The sequence below is a fragment of the Dreissena polymorpha genome, chromosome 7 (assembly GCF_020536995.1).
Source record: "Dreissena polymorpha isolate Duluth1 chromosome 7, UMN_Dpol_1.0, whole genome shotgun sequence".
In the NCBI taxonomy this organism is placed as follows: Eukaryota; Metazoa; Mollusca; class Bivalvia; order Myida; family Dreissenidae; genus Dreissena; species Dreissena polymorpha.
Genome location: NC_068361.1, coordinates 4,164,806 through 4,182,758, shown reverse-complemented (window position 1 = coordinate 4,182,758; position 17,953 = coordinate 4,164,806). Strand labels below are relative to the sequence as shown.

The 17,953-nt window shown below is 35.4% G+C and overlaps 2 protein-coding genes across 7 annotated transcripts; one reads left to right on the top strand and one right to left on the bottom strand.

The window, feature by feature from the left end:
- Positions 1-327: 327 nt before the first annotated feature.
- On the bottom strand, positions 328-3,778 carry LOC127838753 (uncharacterized). 3 transcript variants are annotated; one of them, XM_052366740.1, is made up of 3 exons: positions 3,677-3,754; positions 3,402-3,530; positions 328-2,858 (listed from the first exon to the last, which is right to left on the bottom strand). In XM_052366740.1, exon 3 carries the CDS (start codon positions 2,784-2,786, stop codon positions 2,220-2,222), a length of 567 nt encoding a protein of 188 aa, XP_052222700.1. In that variant the 5' UTR covers positions 2,787-2,858; positions 3,402-3,530; positions 3,677-3,754; the 3' UTR covers positions 328-2,219. The 3 variants fall into 3 exon arrangements, with proteins under 3 accessions (XP_052222700.1, XP_052222701.1, XP_052222699.1); XM_052366741.1 differs by having other exon boundaries at positions 3,714-3,732; XM_052366739.1 differs by having other exon boundaries at positions 3,402-3,778.
- A 5,460-nt stretch (positions 3,779-9,238) lies between these two features.
- On the top strand, positions 9,239-17,424 carry LOC127838752 (netrin receptor UNC5B-a-like). Of its 4 annotated transcripts, none has more exons than XM_052366735.1 (11): positions 9,239-9,522; positions 11,770-11,836; positions 12,049-12,138; positions 12,451-12,825; positions 13,134-13,399; positions 14,073-14,211; positions 14,551-14,730; positions 15,080-15,224; positions 15,544-15,780; positions 16,415-16,651; positions 17,296-17,424. In XM_052366735.1, exons 5-11 carry the CDS (start codon positions 13,253-13,255, stop codon positions 17,378-17,380), a joined length of 1,170 nt encoding a protein of 389 aa, XP_052222695.1. In that variant the 5' UTR covers positions 9,239-9,522; positions 11,770-11,836; positions 12,049-12,138; positions 12,451-12,825; positions 13,134-13,252; the 3' UTR covers positions 17,381-17,424. The 4 variants fall into 4 exon arrangements, with proteins under 4 accessions (XP_052222695.1, XP_052222697.1, XP_052222698.1 ...); XM_052366737.1 differs by having other exon boundaries at positions 12,408-12,825; XM_052366738.1 differs by having other exon boundaries at positions 12,049-12,171.
- Positions 17,425-17,953: the final 529 nt, after the last annotated feature.

Below are 17,953 nucleotides of genomic sequence, written 5' to 3'. Positions count from 1 at the left end.
ATAGTGTTCAGACTGTGATCAGAACGAGTAGCGCACTCGAGGCTTCACTTCATCAGGGACCTATACAAACAAAGGTTTTTTATGACTGCATACAACTAACACACATTAGTGTCAATTAACAATAAGAGATTCTTTCAAAAGAGGTGAGATTCCAACTATAGTGATGGTTTTGTACAATCTGCTGCTGTTTTATATGTCCCGCTTAAAGTAATAACATGCTTTAATATGGACGGTGTCCTATTGGTGAGGCCATGGATTCTGAGAATACGGCATTTGGGTTTTGGTTCTGTTTTGCTGTTGTTTGTCTTGTATTGGCAATCGATCAAATCAAATCAAATTTTATTTTAAGTCGGTACATGTGTAACAAAGAAACATTAGCTATGAATAGCTACAACGGACATTTACAATTATAACAATAAAATAACATGCATATTTATAAACAAAACAGCATTTAATGATACATCATCAATCTTATAGACTATTAAGACATGAGGTATTTAAAAACAAATACATACATACAGAGACAAAATTAAAAGAACTGGCAGACTACAAACATCAAAATATAATTGGAAGAAATAATAAATTAAATTAAATTTTGTGTGGAAGTTGCTGATATTGATCTAGGTCTAAAACTGTATTAAAACGAAATACATAAGAAACTGAAAAAGGGAAATAAGCAAAATAAGTTTTACTCATTTTGTTAAGCAGGCAACCTTACCGTTAAAATTTTTCATAAGGAAATATTTCCCGTTATTTTATTATTATCGAGCACCCTTTTATGAATCTTTAGCAATCAAATCGTAATAATGCATATGGAGAGATACTAGTTCTGGTATATACCCGAATTTTCGATTTTGTTTTCAAAATATTTCGATTCTTTCAAAATCAAATATGTAGCCGACTAAGTTCAGGATTAAACGCAAATAACAATCACTGAAATATACACCTTCGTACCAAGCTTCCAAAGTCCATTTCGACACCGTTAATCTATTTCAAGTCGAGTTTATTTACAAACCGATTACAACCAGCAAAAACGGCTCACATATATATGTGTCTTATTTATAACCTAGCTAAAGAATTTGTTTGTTAGTTGACAACGGTCAAATTACCGTTTTGGCACTAGACTCTTTCTTGAATTGAACCATAGATCTTGAAATGATAATACGAAAAAAAACTGCCTTAAAACCAGAATTTTCCTGTTAAACTGACCAAAAAAAAGCATGGTTTAATACATAAAAAAATGGGCCACCATGCTTAAAAGACATTTTTTTATTCATTACAAATCATGTGTCAAACCTTGTGTTATGATCGTTTGATGTTTTGGTACACATGGTCATTGTAAAGACCGTGGTTGATCTGGTGTTTTGGTCATGAAAGAGTCCCATTGTCAACCTATTTCATAGACCGCGCGGTAAAGTGCACCCCCCCCCCCCCCAAGAATCTTTGTCAACTAAAGTTTGACGATGGTCATCATGATCTTGACTATTAATGTTTCATGGTCCTTAAAATACACTTTGTCAAACATGACTCTTGGAACGCGGGATTTTTGCCACGCTAGCAACATGGCCAAACTTGGTTATACCATAATTGTTATGACCATGATTACTATTGTTTAATAATGAAAATTTCCATATTCAAATATGTGTCATAGGCTGCCCTTTTGCCATGGTCAATCGTATTTTATCATGATCTTAAAACTAGGGTTTTATGCAAAAAAATATCATTGCAAATAATCTTTTCACTTGACATAAGTTTAATAAGGGAGGTTACAGTGGCAGTGTTTTATGATATTAACGGCATCTTTTTTAACATGGTCAGATTATAGTCGAATAATTGTAGTCAAAGTCAAACCAGACCTGACATTATTGCAACAGATTTACAACAATGCCGAGATCATGTTCGACCACGATCTAACGTGATACAATCTTAACATTTCACACATGGAATGTTTTCACTTTGAGTTACCATAGCCGTAGTCAAATCATTGTTACTCTTGTTCAAAGTCTGATCAAACACCATAGTCAACCATGTTTTGTGCACGTTTGTCCAATGTCATTGTTTACATCTCATATCGGAATAAATAAAGAGTTATAACTTTTTTTATTCGTAACGTGTCTTTTCCAGAAACAAGTATGACGTTTAGTCAATTTATAAATAATAATATCATTATTGACGAAACGGCTATCTTTTAACAATTAACCATTGTTTACTCTAAAACTTTATTCATAATTTACTTCCTCCTCTTGTCTGGTCCACTCTTCCTCCTCCTGTCTATCCCACTTGTCCTCCTCTTGTATGAACATTTCCTCTAACTCTTGTCTGTCAATTTCTCTCTCCTCTCGTCTGTCCCACGCTTTCTCCTCTTGTTCGGTCCACCCAGCCTCCTCTAGTCTGGCCCTTTCTTCCACCTGGTGCCTGGCCCACTCTTCCTCCCTTTGTCTGGCCCTTTCTTTCACCTCATATCTGGCCCTCTCTTCCACCTCTTGTCTGGTCCTTTCTTCTTCCTCTTGTATGGCCAACTCTTCCTCCTCTTGTCTGGTCCTATCTTTCACCTCATATCTGGCCCTCTCTTCCACCTCTTGGTTGGTCCTTTTTTCCTCCTCGTGTCTGGCCCTTTCTTTTTCCTCTTGTATGGTCCTCAATACCACATCATGTCTGTCCCTTTCTACCTCATCTTGTCTTGCCCTTTTACCATCATCTTGTCTGGCGGCCCTTCCTTTCTCCTCTTGGATTGCCCTTTCTTCTTCCTCTTTTCTGACCCCGGTTTCCTCCTCGCATCTGGCCATCTCTTGCTCCTTGCATCTGGCTTTTTGATCCTCCTCACGTCGTGCTCCCGCCTCTTAAGTGGCTTTATGCTCCTACATAACAAGGCATAATATTCTCAATATACGTTTTTTGCCTAATGCAAAGGTCACATTTGAAGGTCAAAAGCCCGCTCTCAAATAGAACATAAGTATTAAGCTGTATTGACATTTTTAGCATTAAAAGGGAAAAGGTAATCTACCTAAAATGTGAAAATCACATTTGTCATAAGTTCCAACAAAAGGTGTTACAGTAAACATGTTCTATATTTTGACAGAGGTGTGTCTCTAGGTCAGGTTGATATTCAGTGTTGTTTTATATTTTTCCTAAATGTTTTCATTTATTCATTTTATTATTGGCTTTAACGAATATCTGCTTGCCACAACTCAGCATTGCTTACTAAAATTGTATGTATGACCAAATTTAAAACAAAATGAACAAATTGTAATATATATACTTTAAATGGACGAATACGTTTCATCTGGCACAAAATGACACAAATTTACAATTTACGTTTCATCTAGATGCACCATGAATCAACGCTTGTATAACAGTAACAACCCAATTTAACATTTAAGGACGACTGATTCATGTCTTACCGTTACGACTTCTACTGTTGCCATCCTGTCACGTTCTTTTTAAACTTTACTTCCGTCAAACTGTTACCAAAGATATATGCATTGAATCTAACTATGTCACATATGATTCCGGCGTCCACAGTGGAAAACCTTTAAATAAATGAAGATTTTTGAAAAGTGTTTTTCATCAAAATAATGTCTACGCCATTTTGTTTGCATGATTGAATATTAAAAAGAGTTTCTAGTATTTCAAATGATATGTTTAATAGATACAAAAACGGACACACGCTTGATACATTTACATCTGTTCACATGAGCGAGTATACAATTTACTTTAAAACGATATTAATTTATTTTGCAAAGATCCCGCTTGCGTTCCGTGTTAGCGCGTTATCATTATCTAGAACGTTGAGTTATCTGAAATGGACTTGGTACTTGATACTAACATGTCATACGTATTACGAATTAAATTCCATTTTTAATGAACACTGTTTGGTAATTGTGTGCATACTCAAACGGAACAACAACACAGGTGAATAATATGAAAACAAGTTGAAAAAGGAATAGATCAAAATCATACAATAAAGTAGCATTATTTACTTATATGGGTGCTTATAATCTCTTTAAAAATGGAACTAGTTAATTTACGTTTTGATACACTGATTTGTGGTTGTCCTTTGGGAAGGGAATAATACGTGTTTTTACCGACTCATCTTTTTGGTTCGTATTTGGGAGGGACGCTAAACGTTATGAAATAAAGTATGGTCTAATCGTGAAAAGATATCTTATCACAAATTACTTGAGCCAAATAGTATTCGTTGACATATAAACATTGATGTGAATTTGAATTCATGTATTAGTAATTTTTTAATGGCTCAAAGTAAGGAACGTTGGACTAAACAGTATCAGATGTAGTTTTCGAATAAGAGGTATAATCTGAACAGATGATGATATTAACAGCAAATTAATATTTCACTGTCAGAAATGTGCAAAATATTTATGAACAACTGTGTGATTATTCACTACAATTTATATATATATATATGTGGCATTATTTGACTATAACAGTTGAAAGTCCAAGTAATGAATGTCAAAATGTTGAAGGTCGATCAAGTCCAAAGTATTAAAAGGAATCTATTTATTTGAAACGAGTCAAGAGTCACACATAGGTGCGTGACAATACGAACTTTCTTCTTTTGTATATACTAATGGTTTATATTTACAATAACATCCTTAACAATCCATGTTGCATGTTTGTCTTGTAACTCCAGCATGGAAGAGAACTAAAATAAGCATCGAAGTTGCTTCTCATCTTATCCATATTATGTTTAATTACTTCTTGATATGCACATGATTATTATAATGTATTGTTCGGAACCAATAACATATGTTTAAACTAAACTAACGAGCCAAAAGGACGGTGACAATGGCAAGGAACAGATGGTCTGTGAAGATCCTGAAAAATTGCGTTGGAATGTCTGTCTTCTAAACGTACACACGTACAAGCTTTACAAAAAAACAACAACAGGGAAATCAAAAGGACAATCGCTTACTCATTTTCCTTCAATTTGTGGATAAGAGATTTTAAAGTATTTTTAAATGAGTATTTATAAACCATTTGACCTCCGGGCGCTGCCTAATATGACCACAGGTGCATTATTTTAATACACTTATAAATAAACACTTTAAATGAATACACGCTCAATAAGTGATGTCAGGAGCTTGTAGTTTTAGATTGTTAAACTTAGTTTTTTGATAAAGGCTGTGTATGACAAGCGTCCCTAATAGACGGCCAGTTTTGAACATCGAGGCAAGTTTTTCGGGATAATCAAGTCCTAAAAAAATATTTTTCAACCACTCACGGCATGACGTTGAAAATTCTGACTCTATGATAATGATTTAGATTAAATAACTATAGGAACGTGAATCGATGATACATGCAAAATATTACAGCGTTTGCCTTGTTATTGAAGACTAATATTCAAGCTGTTGGCTTTGTGGTTTCAGACTAGATAATTTTAAACTCATCGTGCTATCTAAGTCTACAAGGATCATGTGCTTCATGATGCTCATTATACATGTCTAAAATGACAACATCATTCAAGATAAATGTGACGCTGTGTACTATTATTGATATTGTGACAGGGATTTAAAATAAATTTATACAATTTAGAACACATTCCCCTTATGTGTTTAATCAATGTGCACTTTGGGATACTAACCGGAACATAATATAGAATTGCTTTTAAGTAAACGGCCAATTCATTTAGTGTGATTCTGTGAAAAAAGAGTTTATCCATACGTTGAAATCGCAAGGATAATACTATTCATATATATTCATAATAGATGTATGTAATTTTCTGTAAAAACACAATTTACATTTGTCAGTAAGTAAATCAATTCAACAAATATTTATTTATCTTTACTTAGTCATCTTAATGTTTTCAACGATGAAAAGTGTTTTCATTTCATCACGTTTAACGTGTGCTTTCTATTTATAACGTTTCAAGTGTTCTGACAGGAATTATGATCTTTAACCCATTTATGCCTAGTGGACTCTCCAACCCTTCTAAATTGGATCAATTTATTTCCAAAATTAGTGGTATATTTATTTCTATATTTAGAATATTTCTTACAGAAATTTCTTTAAGCAAACAGCGCAGACCCAGATGAGACGCCGCATTGTGCGATCTATTCTGGGTCTACGCTGTTTGCAATGTTCTTTTTTCAGGACGCTAGGCATGAATGGGTTAATTACTAGGTGATCGATTTATAAAATCAAAGGATGGAAGAAGCATTATCGTTGTACGTCGTAAAGTGAAAATAAACAAGCATTTTGAAAAACAAATACAATCCAAATCGATAAACAGTTTTGAAAATAAAACGTACCATTTAAAATTACAGATATTTCGCGGACTATATAATACTTAAAACATATACGGGTGACAGTTAAACGATTGAAGTTGAAAATAGTACTGAACACACTCTATGACGTTTGAAATTTGCTTTCAGTCGTATTTATCAACATCGTTGATAAAATATCAGAGTATTGAATATTGAAATATATTTTCAGGACGCATTTCTTTTGTTTAGCGAAGTTCATAAATATTTTAATGTCCTAAACACACGTGGAGCCATTTCATGCGCAATAAAACTAACATAAGAATATATAAAAGGCTTTCAGAGACATCACATTTACGTAAACAAACGTCCTTTTGTATGAAAACACGACATTGGTCGCAGTTTTGTTTTGTTACACAATGGTTTTGAATGACTGTATTTACATCGTTATTGTTTATATTGGATTCTGTATGGCGAAAATATTGTTTGAACTACAAATGACGCACTAAGAGGAATTTAAACATTAATCCACGGAATATTATGCTCTAAAGTTTTCATTTAAGTCAGGTTTTTCTTTCGACATTTAAAGAAAAACAACCACAACAAAGCATTCGTAAAGATATTGTTTGTGTTTAACAGCTTTAGAATAATGCAAACTCTTCTAGTTTGAACATTATGCGCAAAGCGTGTGTACACATTTTTTTCTTTAGCATTAACTGGATAAATGTATAATCGACACGACTTTGCCTAAAAACGACGTGCTCAAGTTAAGCTTTTGTGATCACGATTTATCCGTCGTCCGTTGTTAATCGTGCGTTGTGCGGTGTACGTCGTATATCGTGCAAGCAGCCGAGAAAACATTAATATTGTAAACACTAGAAGCCCCATTTATTTTGAATTTGGTAAGAACAACATCCCGTGGTTTAAAACTCTGTCACTAAGAAACACTGAAGAAAAAGCTTTTCACAATTCTTGAAGTCACATATCTTGATATCTTGGCCTGGTCGGAGATGGTTTTGGTTAATTGACAAAATTGACATAGAATTTAACTTTTCCCGTAATCATCATCCTACTTGATGAGAACATTTGTTCAAATTATATATAAACTTGGTTTAAAAGTCATTACGGTCTGTTTAAAATCATGAAAACACCCCCAACCCACCCCCACACACGCCGAAGATTCTGGACAGTTTCTTTATATGGTCATGGTAAATTGTCCCAATGAATTAAAGCTATTATCGGAAATTGGGATGTAAGTCAGATGTGGTGCGTTGGTCGAGTGGTAACACTCTGGTCTACCATTCCAGGGGTCCCCGGTTCAATACCCGGCCGGGGCACTGGGAACTTCAGAAAAGCTTCAAGTGTTTCCCACCCAACTAGAGATGTACGGGTGTAAAACCAAAGTAATTCTCGCGTGTATCGCAGCTTTACACGGAGCACGTACAAGAACCAAGGAATCTACTCGCAAAGATCTAGGGTATCGCACCCGGATTCCTTGTATCCCAATACTGTCTCTTCTGCTTGCTGTCTCTCCAGCAAACTCCAAAGGACCTCATGGGAAATAAGTGCTTGCACTTTCATGGGTTATCCTTGACCGCAAGGACAAAAGGAGTACACACAAAGAAATACATACCGATTTTCATAGACAATTATATTGCAATACTTTGCAAAATGTTTAATATTTAGAGTAAGGTGTAGTTGTTATCACATGTAAAGCCTCGGTAGATCACTGACTAGCAGATAGTTAACCTTGCAACGATGATATGAGCCTCGCTCTGTGAAAAGGGGGTTTAATGCATGTGCGTAAAGTGTCATCCCAGATTAACCTGTGCAGTCCACATAGGTTAATCAGGGACGAATTTTCCGCTTTTTTCGTTTAAATAAAGATCCTTTTTGACAAAAAATCAATTTAGGCGGACAGTGTCGTCCCTGATTAGCCTGTGTGGACTGCATACAACCCCCTTTTTACAGAGCGAGGCTCATTAATATTATTAACATTATAATCGACATGGTATACACATTTATATAGTCATATGATGTACATAGCACAATAATGTGCAATCGTGTCAACTTTGTTTCAGCTATTTAACATCAAGTTTAATTATTTTACATAGACAATATTATTTCGTACAATGTATATTAAGGTTATTAAAATTATTATGATTAAAACCACTGAATGACAGTCAGCTAATCATGAACTTTCCACACTAGCCGATCAATACGGACACTTAATAAGGTTATCTTTTAGTTTTTGTCCACTTATTTTACACATACTGTTCGTTATTGTTCAGTTAGCATACTTAGTATGAGCGCGCTTTAATATTATTATAGTATTCGTGGTTAAGTTTCCTTTGCAATAACCTATGTAGGGGTGGTTTGTGGTTTTCGTTTTACTTGCTGAGAGAGGTATAACATCGTCCGCATCCGTATCCCGTGTTCTGGTGCGGCTCCTTAAAATACCACCCCGAGGTCTTGTACCCCAGGTACTAAACGGTGATTATTGCGTGAGAGGCATTGTAAGACGCGTACTATCATTCGTTTGTTCGAATGTATGGTTACATGCTTTAGGTTTGTATAGAAAACTCATAGTTACATTGTTAGAATTGCAAAAAGTAAACCATAAGATTGAAAAATACGTATATTATGGATTTCTTTTTTCAATCCTCGCCTGGATGAACCCAAATCAGAAAAAAATAAAATTTTGTTGAAAAGGAAAATATTTATTATATTATTTTACTGTTGTTACATTGAGTGGAAAATAAATACATTCGGCGTTAAAAATATAAAATAGAAGTTTTCATTGTTGTTACTTTCATAACAGAAAATGGAGTATTTATAACAGGTCACGTTGAATTCAATCAAGGCAACCTAAACAGATACATATTGAAATACCATATTCTGATAAAGCGTGATTTCTTATTTCTAAATCTGAATCGAAAGTTTGAGAGACGATACGTGCTAAAGATAACAAAAGAATTGACCGATATTTGAACGTGTGTTATCAATTCTTAAAAATTGCCACCAGAAAAGCTATCTGAACATTAGACACATTTCTTTCTTACAGTTCTGTAATACACACTGAATGCGGTTTGCGAATATTTGTATTTTAGCGCTGCTGAAGTGGCAAATATGGTCTACAAATGCGACCATTTGCCTGTGCGTTGACGGTTCTACGTCGACTGAGGTATATTCCCAACCAGACCTCCAATCTGACGTTATTGGTTACCTTGACAGCGGTGAATGTTTCTATGGATATCACATTGAAGGCAATGATTGGGTCACAGTTATTGATGCAGCAATGGTAATTCACTCTTAGACTGTTAATATATTGTACGTTCTGTATGTGTTCAGATGACCTTGTGTTATTGGCAGATAAAGTTATTTGCTTACGCCATACACTGCGTTAATGTCAAACTGCAGGTAGCGCAGCATATTTTTACGAAAATGTAGTTAATCAATCATTGTAACAATTAAACGGGTATTTAAGATGTTATTCAAAATATTCGATTTTACAACATTAATTATACTTTGTGTGGAAGTGTCGCAAATGAATATTATATGACGACCAATCGGAGTATATCATGCGGTTTTTTCATCTTGAACATATTAAAACTCTAAATGTTATGGTCACATGGGTAAATCAGTATGTTAATTACATTTTATTGCTTATATCACGACACGAGTAAACGAGACATTTTCTTGCTAGTTGTTTACGACACGCAAACGTTTTTTAATGTTTATTTGACAGGTATGTTCTGTTATGTTAATGAACTTTCGTGCACCCCGTTTTTGCCACGCGTGAACATATAACGAATTGTAAACTTATACATTTTATAACTTTTAAATCATCGATTAAATACCATGTCAGTACTAAACCAAAAGAAAACAACCTTTGTTTCATTATCATGTTTCCTAAAATACCTGGTGAAAATTAAGGTAATTTATATGTATCGCAAAAAACAAACATTTCGCACTGGATGTGTGCTCTTTGATTGGTCATATTTCAACTTGGTATATCAGTGGGGGAATGTTGGAGACTTCGCATACCTAGTTGTTATTAACCCATTTATGCCTCATGGACTCTCCCATCCTTCTAAATTGGATCAATTTTTTTTCCAAAATTACGGATGTCTATTGTATTTATTTTTATATTTAGAATATTTCTTACAGAAATTCCTGTAAGCAAACAGCGCAGACAATTCTGGGTCTACGCTTTTTGCCAAGGCCTTTTTTCTAGACGCTATACATAAATGTGTTAATCTTTCATATACGGTAACGTGTCTTTTCTTTTACGACAGTAGCAATATATCACGAAATATAATCTTCCCGCTGAGATCAGAGTCATAAGTTCAAATAAGGAATTATTTTTTAAAATTAATTTACTCGTTAAAAATACCAATTTAAACGAATGTTTAATATGGAATTAGACACCTTGAAACTAAGTACGATTTGCCGCAAAGCTAACTTTCCCAAGGAAGACATAGACCGTAATCATTTCTCCTCACGAGCCGCGTTTTTAACATTCAACATAGTCAACACACGTAACGCTTTTTAAACACGACAATTCATGACATGTTCTTGTAGACACAGCATAAGTCTTTTTTTCGGTATTTTTCTAGAACACTTAACGATGCCCGTTCAATTAGTGTCCTGTTCGTCAAATATTATTATAAAGATGGTGATTCCAGAGTTTTCTCATTGTTTTTCTTTACGCTTGCTTTTCTTGCTCTACCAGATTGGGGAGTAGCCCGTGTAGCTCTAGAGGTCAACAGCTGCGTTTTTTTTTATCGTTAACCCATCTATGCCTAGCGTCTAGAAAAAAGGCCTTGGCAAACTACGTAGACCCAGATGAGACGCCGCATGATGCTGCGTCTCATCAGGGTCTGCGCTGTTTGCTTAAAGGAATTTCTGTAAGAAATATTTTAAATATAGAAATAAATATACTAGACATTCCTAATTTTGTAAATACATTGATCTAGTTTAGAAGAATGGGAGAGTCCACTGGGCATAAATGGGTTAATGCCCACCTCCTCTTCAAAACAAGCTTCCATTATGAGTTCTTTGAGAACTTTGGGGGTGGGGGGGGGGCTTGAAGATGCTGACAAAGCCTGTGAGCCTGTGTCCCTAACCGTATATGCATTACGTCACAAAGTGGCCGCCGCTTGTAAGCAAAGTTCGTAAATGTCGATTTTAAGTGATCTTTTTTATATATTGTTATGTGTATGTTTGCGAAAATGACGTATTTATATGAGCATGAATCGAATGAGAAGGCGCGAACTGATGAGGACGAAGCCAAGTAGTAAGATTTTTCAGACATTTAGATTTTAAATTCCACACACACACACTGTTAAATCATGCTGTATTGTATGGTAAATCTATATAATGAACCGGTGTCATCCGACATTGAAATTTATTTTTTGAGTTTTTGTTTAAACGGTCTAAATTACTGACCGTTTAAAGAAAACATGTTGCAACTTACAACCTTAATAAAGAATAAGTCATGTTACACTTTAACACATACATGTACACGTGTTCTAATTTTATTCAGGAAATGTACATCAAACGGGGTTTCTTATCAACTTGCGACACGATGACGATTCCCAATCAAGATATACGTACGCTTTTTATAAACAAGTTTTATATAAGGAACACAAACGTACTTACATTTAAAGTTAATATTGTCATGTTAAAGAACACATTAACAATATTATCATTCACGTTCTGATTAAAAACTTGAAATACTCAAAATTTGGTAAGGGTATTTTCTATTACAAATAATTAGTGTTTAGACATACAATAACAAGTACCCATTTTCTTTATATTTCAGACGACAACCTAAAACTTCCGCAAGAAAAACAAGTGTTGGGAAATCTTGGTCAAGTCGTGCGAGGTGTTAGAGACAAACGGTTTCTATTAGGTCCTGTCCATAAGGAATAAATTTCAATAATAAGTAATTGTTATATAACTAGAATTTAAAGACGTTTCTTTTGTTAAATGTTTTTTTTAATTCACGTGTTATGGTGATCTATTAGACGCATACTAAGTTTGTCGAAATTTTACTGATTATTAGTAGCATACAATAAATAATGCTGGAACTTTATGTGATGTACTAAACCAAACCAAACGTATCGTTACCTCAAATAAGAATCGTTGCATGCACACAGTATATTTGTTTTTTTGTTGTAGTAGCACATTCGTTTGACGATATAACGACATGTGCGTTATTCAGATACGAGTAGTCTTAACCAAGCGCAGTGCAACTTCGATCTGTCCTCACTGTGTCTTAACCAAGCGCAGTGCAACTTCGATCTGTCCTCACTGTGTCTTAACCAAGCGCAGTGCAACTTCGATCTGTCCTCACTGTGTCTTAACCAAGCGCAGTGCAACTTCGATCTGTCCTCACTGTGTCTTAACCAAGCGCAGTGCAACTTCGATCTGTCCTCACTGTGTCTTAACCAAGCGCAGTGCAACTTCGATCTGTCCTCACTGTGTTCCTGGAGAAACGTCCATGGTAGCGATGACTTTGATTGGGTTCTGTACCAGTCCTCCACTCCAACGGACGATACTGGACCTGATAACGACCATACCTTGAGAAATGCGACAGGTGGATATTAGGTTTTATAAAAATACATCAACATAAAATGGTCATGCCGATTAAGAAGAGAACTGAGAAGTGATATTAAACATGCACCATGGCCATATAATGTTTGGCATGTTTTGGAAATAAGATTTCTTTTCTAAATATATCGGTTTGTTTCGATAAATGACCGTGTTAAAGGCACCATTGGTTGCCAATCGACGTAATTTTTCCATCTTTAATGTTACTTTTAACTTGAGCTAGGAATACTTTGTTATGCAAATAACTCGATGCAGCTTATTGTTTTGTGCTTGTTCTTTTCATTTATATTATAGGGAAGTATGTTTTCATTGAGTCAAGCGCACCGAGAAGTATGTTCGACTCAGCTTGGATATAGAGTCCGGTTATCGAGGCTACCGGCCATCTCGTACACTGTTTCCGGTTTTGGTACCACATGTATGGAACATCTACAGGCCGACTGGACGTTTACCAAGCGTCGGGGCCATTTGTTCCTGGACACCTGATGTGGTCACTGAAAGGGGACCAAGGCAATTCTTGGTTTCAAGCTCAGATTGCCCTTGAGTCCGTCCAAAATTATTCCGTAAGTGTGCGGTTTAGTTTAGGCGTGACGCGTGCGGCTAAGGTAACCAAGTATTGGCTTTTATAAAAAAAAAACTCTTTATGTACCAAAAATCATGAAACATTAATCAATTGTTGATAAATATATTATATTGTATGTTTATTGCAAAGAAATATGCAAGACTAGAAAACATTCCAAGATTGATCTTGTTTAACCCTTGAATAATTATAATGTATGGGGGTGTGCGATCAAACATTCGCATACGTAAAATTTATCAGCCTAGTTCAACTTCGTATCCGAACTTTATTCCCATGCTTAATCACTTGACACAACAACACACATCTGATTAACAGATAAAAACCAATAGGCACACATGTGTAATTGCAAATGAAGTTCAGAAACAGTACTTGAAAAACAAGTTCCTATATAAATACAATATATAATATTATATATAAAGTACTCAAACAGTACTTCTTACGAGCCAAATGATACTCTCAGACATACATAATTCGGCAACATAGACTTTGCATGAACCAACAGACCATCGCAAGTATTACCAACTAAGCACGATGAAAATGAAACCAAATTTAGCTATAGACATGAGAGTTTACACTTAAATGATTCTAGAAAGTATGTTATGCTTCCATATTGATTTGACGTGATTTGATACATTAAATGTTCGTATTTCTTTCAGATTATCATCGTGGGATTTGTTGGCAACGGTTACCTAGGAGATATCGCTGTTGATGACGTCAGCCTCTCCGATGGATACTGTGACGTCATACCACCTAGCGCATCAAGATCTGAAGTGTCTAACTCGACATTGGCCAGAGGTTTGTCGCCGTGTGTCTACTGTTTTTGTTTTACTTGGCCAGTGATAATATTGTTGTAAGCATTAGAATGTTGGTCATTTGGAAGAACATTTAGTTTGATTAAGTATAATGTAAATGAATATTCTTTATATATAGTAATGTAAAATGTAGTTGTTAAATATATCCATGACTTTCTAAATGTAGTTTTTGCTTGGAGCAGCTGTTAAAATCACTCACAAGTGTTAATCTATACTGCTTGTTTATTAACCTTTGTCAAAATCAATTATCGATATCTGTGTTTCAAAAAAAAGATCTGAAAAAAAAGAAACAGCTCTAAAACATCAAGACGCACATTTTCAGTTGACGGTGAATGGCATGCATGGTTGCATTGGGCAACGTGTGACGTCACATGCGGTGCGGGAACACAACTTAGAACGAGAGAATGCTATTTTCCACCCAGAGCTACGAAAGGAAATGCTTGCCAGGGAATCGCATCTGAATCCCGTACTTGTCATAACGAAATATGCCATGTTTGCCCTGGTATGCCAAACGTTTATTTTACGCGTTAATTCACTCATCGGTGTTTGGCGCATGCTATTACGTTGATTGTATACGTATGAAACACGAAGAATATAATGCTATCATCCGATAACAATACCTTAGTGCAATACAATTGATTAATCGTGGAACAGATAAATAGTATTTTATTAAAAATTAAAATTTTCTAAAATTATCACAATTTTGTGAAACACATGTTTATACTATCCAAACCCACGCCCATCAGAATTTAAAGAATTATATCAATTCTTTTGAAATTAACTGCGTTTACTTAACCGATAACTATTGTGTTCGTTAGTAATGCCTTTTTTACCAACATTTGGAAAACTAGAAACGACCACCAACAAGGCTCCCGCTGAAACGGCCACAGTGTGTTCCATTGTACAAAATGTCTTCTGTAGCAAACTCGATTCCATTTCATGCACGGGGGGTTTAAATTTCATCTGTGGGTCTGACGGAAATTTCTATCCAAACGAGTAAGTTGCTAAAGGTTTTAAGGGACTTGTTCACATTTTGACAAATAACCATTTTCAAAATTTTAAAAGGAATGTGTTCGTGATATTCAAGCACGCAAAATTACACTCCTAACTTAGAAAACTATTTATATATATATTTTTTTCTTAAATAATACCATCTTTTAACATGTCCCTTTTATTAGTATAAAAATTATAAATCACAATTGGAATCAATTGCAATATGAGAAAGAACACTTGAAAGCAATAAATCTAACGTGTTATAAATAATACTCAATGGTCTAGTCAAAACCTAGTTGAACCTAGTTAACATTGTCTTCAGGTGCGAAATTTCGAAAGCCATGTGTCATGACGCCACACTGACGATCCTTACCAACATAACCAAGTGCCAGGCAAACGTGGGTGGATATCTAGCATCGACCACCACCAAGGCTCCCGCTACAACGGACACAATGTGTTCCATTGTGCAAAATGTGTTCTGTAACTATAGCGATTCCATTTTATGCAATACGGGTTTCAACGTCCTCTGTGGGTCAGACGGAACGTATTATCCAAATCCGTAAGTTGTTTTAGGTTTTAAGGGACTTGTTCACAGTTTGACAAAATGACCATTTTCAAAATTTTAAAAGGAACGTGTTCGTGATATTCAAGCACGCAAAAAACACTTCTAATTTAGAAAACTATTTATATATATTTTCTTTCTTAAATAAGACCATCTTTTAACATGTCCCTTGTATTCATATTTTTAAATCATAATTCGCATCAATTGCAATATGAGAAGGAACAGATGAAAGCAATAAATCTGACATGTTATCAATAATACTTAAATGTCTAGTCAAAACCTTGTTGAAGCCCCTCGTCCTGTTCATGGTTGCCTGCCGTGGATGCCGTGCATTGAACTAGAACCAATTGAGATCATTACACTTTTGCGACTAAATAAATGAACTCAACCATTACTTAGCCAGTTCATAACATAATTAGGAAAGATAAGGTTCAAACATTGTAGCGCCTTTGGTGTACCGGTACACGGAATAGAACATCTATTAGGTGGCCAGACATGAAATTAAATATTATTTTGTTGATGAATGGGCATTAAGTGACAATAAACAACGACCGACATAAATATATTACTTTTGCAAAAATACGAGTGTGGATTACTTGCTGTACTTTCTCATTCTTACCATTGTCTTCAGGTGCGAAATTTCAAAAGCCAGGTGTCATGACGCCACACTGACGATCCTTACCAACATAACCAAGTGCCGGGCAAACGTGGGTGGAAATCTAGCAACGACCACCACCAAGGCTCCCGCTACAACGGACACAATGTGTCCCATTGTGCAAAATTTGTTCTGCAACAATGTCGATTCCATTTCATGCGTGAGGGGTCTCGACAACATCTGTGGGTCAGACGGACAGTATTATCCAAATCAGTAAGTTGTTTAAGGTTTTAAGGGATTTGTTCACAGTTTGACAAAATGACCATTTTCAAAATTTTAAAAGGAACGTGTTCGTGATATTCAAGCACGCAAAATAACACTTCTAACTTAGAAAACTATTTATATATATTTTCTTTCTTAAATAAGACCATCTTTTAACATGTCCCTTGTATTCATATCAAAATTTTTAAATCACAATTCGCATCAATTGCAATATGAGAAGGAACAGTTGAAAGTAATAAATCTGACATGTTATCAATAATACTTAAAGGTCTAGTCAAAACCTAGCTGAAGCCCCTCGTCCTTTTCATGGTTGCCTGCCGTGGATACCGTGCATTGAACTAGAACCAATTGAGATCATAACACTTTTGCGACTAAATAAATGAACTCAACCATGACTTAGCCAGTTCATAACATAATTAGGAAAGATAAGACTCAACCATTGTAGCGCCTTTGGTGAACCGATACGAGGAATTGACAACATCTGATTAAGTGGCCAGACATGAAATTAAATATTCATTCGTTGATAAATGAACATAAAGTAACAATTAACAACGACCAACATAAATATAATTCTTTTGCAAAAATACGAGTGTGGATTTCTTGCTGTACTTTCTAATTCTTACAATTGTCTTCAGGTGCGAAGTTTCGAAAGCCTGGTGTCATGACGCCACACTGACGATCCTTACCAACATAACCAAGTGCCAGGCAAACGTGGGTTGAGGAAAGTAGACGTTGTGATATGTATAATAAAGCTCTTTGATGCACACATGTTGTTGTCTCTGTTGTAACATGTATGCCAGTTGCATCAAGTGTTGCATTCTATGCCGCTGCTCACCCAGTGGTATACTAGGGCATGGGTAAATGTCATGCACATGTAATTATATGCAAGCTCAGTTGGTAGAGCCTGGACTACACACCCATAGCCCGGCCATATAACTTATGTAGAACAAGGTTATGAACTGCTTTCCACGACCATGGCCCGCCACTACTTCTGATTCAAGTAGAAAGTTGTCACTTACTGGCATAAGCGCGTACGCGTATAATTGCTTTAAAAGCTATCCCAAGAAAAGTGTGAGTTAGTATAATGACCGCCGTGAAGCGATTGAAATATTTCTGAAAAATGGCGAGAGGATTTCTCAATCTCAATCAAACAAAACATTGACTCAACAAATTATATACTCTTCGTCCCCGATGAGTTTTCAAATTCTTCAAGAAACAGCGAGACAATAAAAATCACAACTTCTATCAAAACTTGTATATAACTATACATTATTACAATTTGTGTTACTTTTT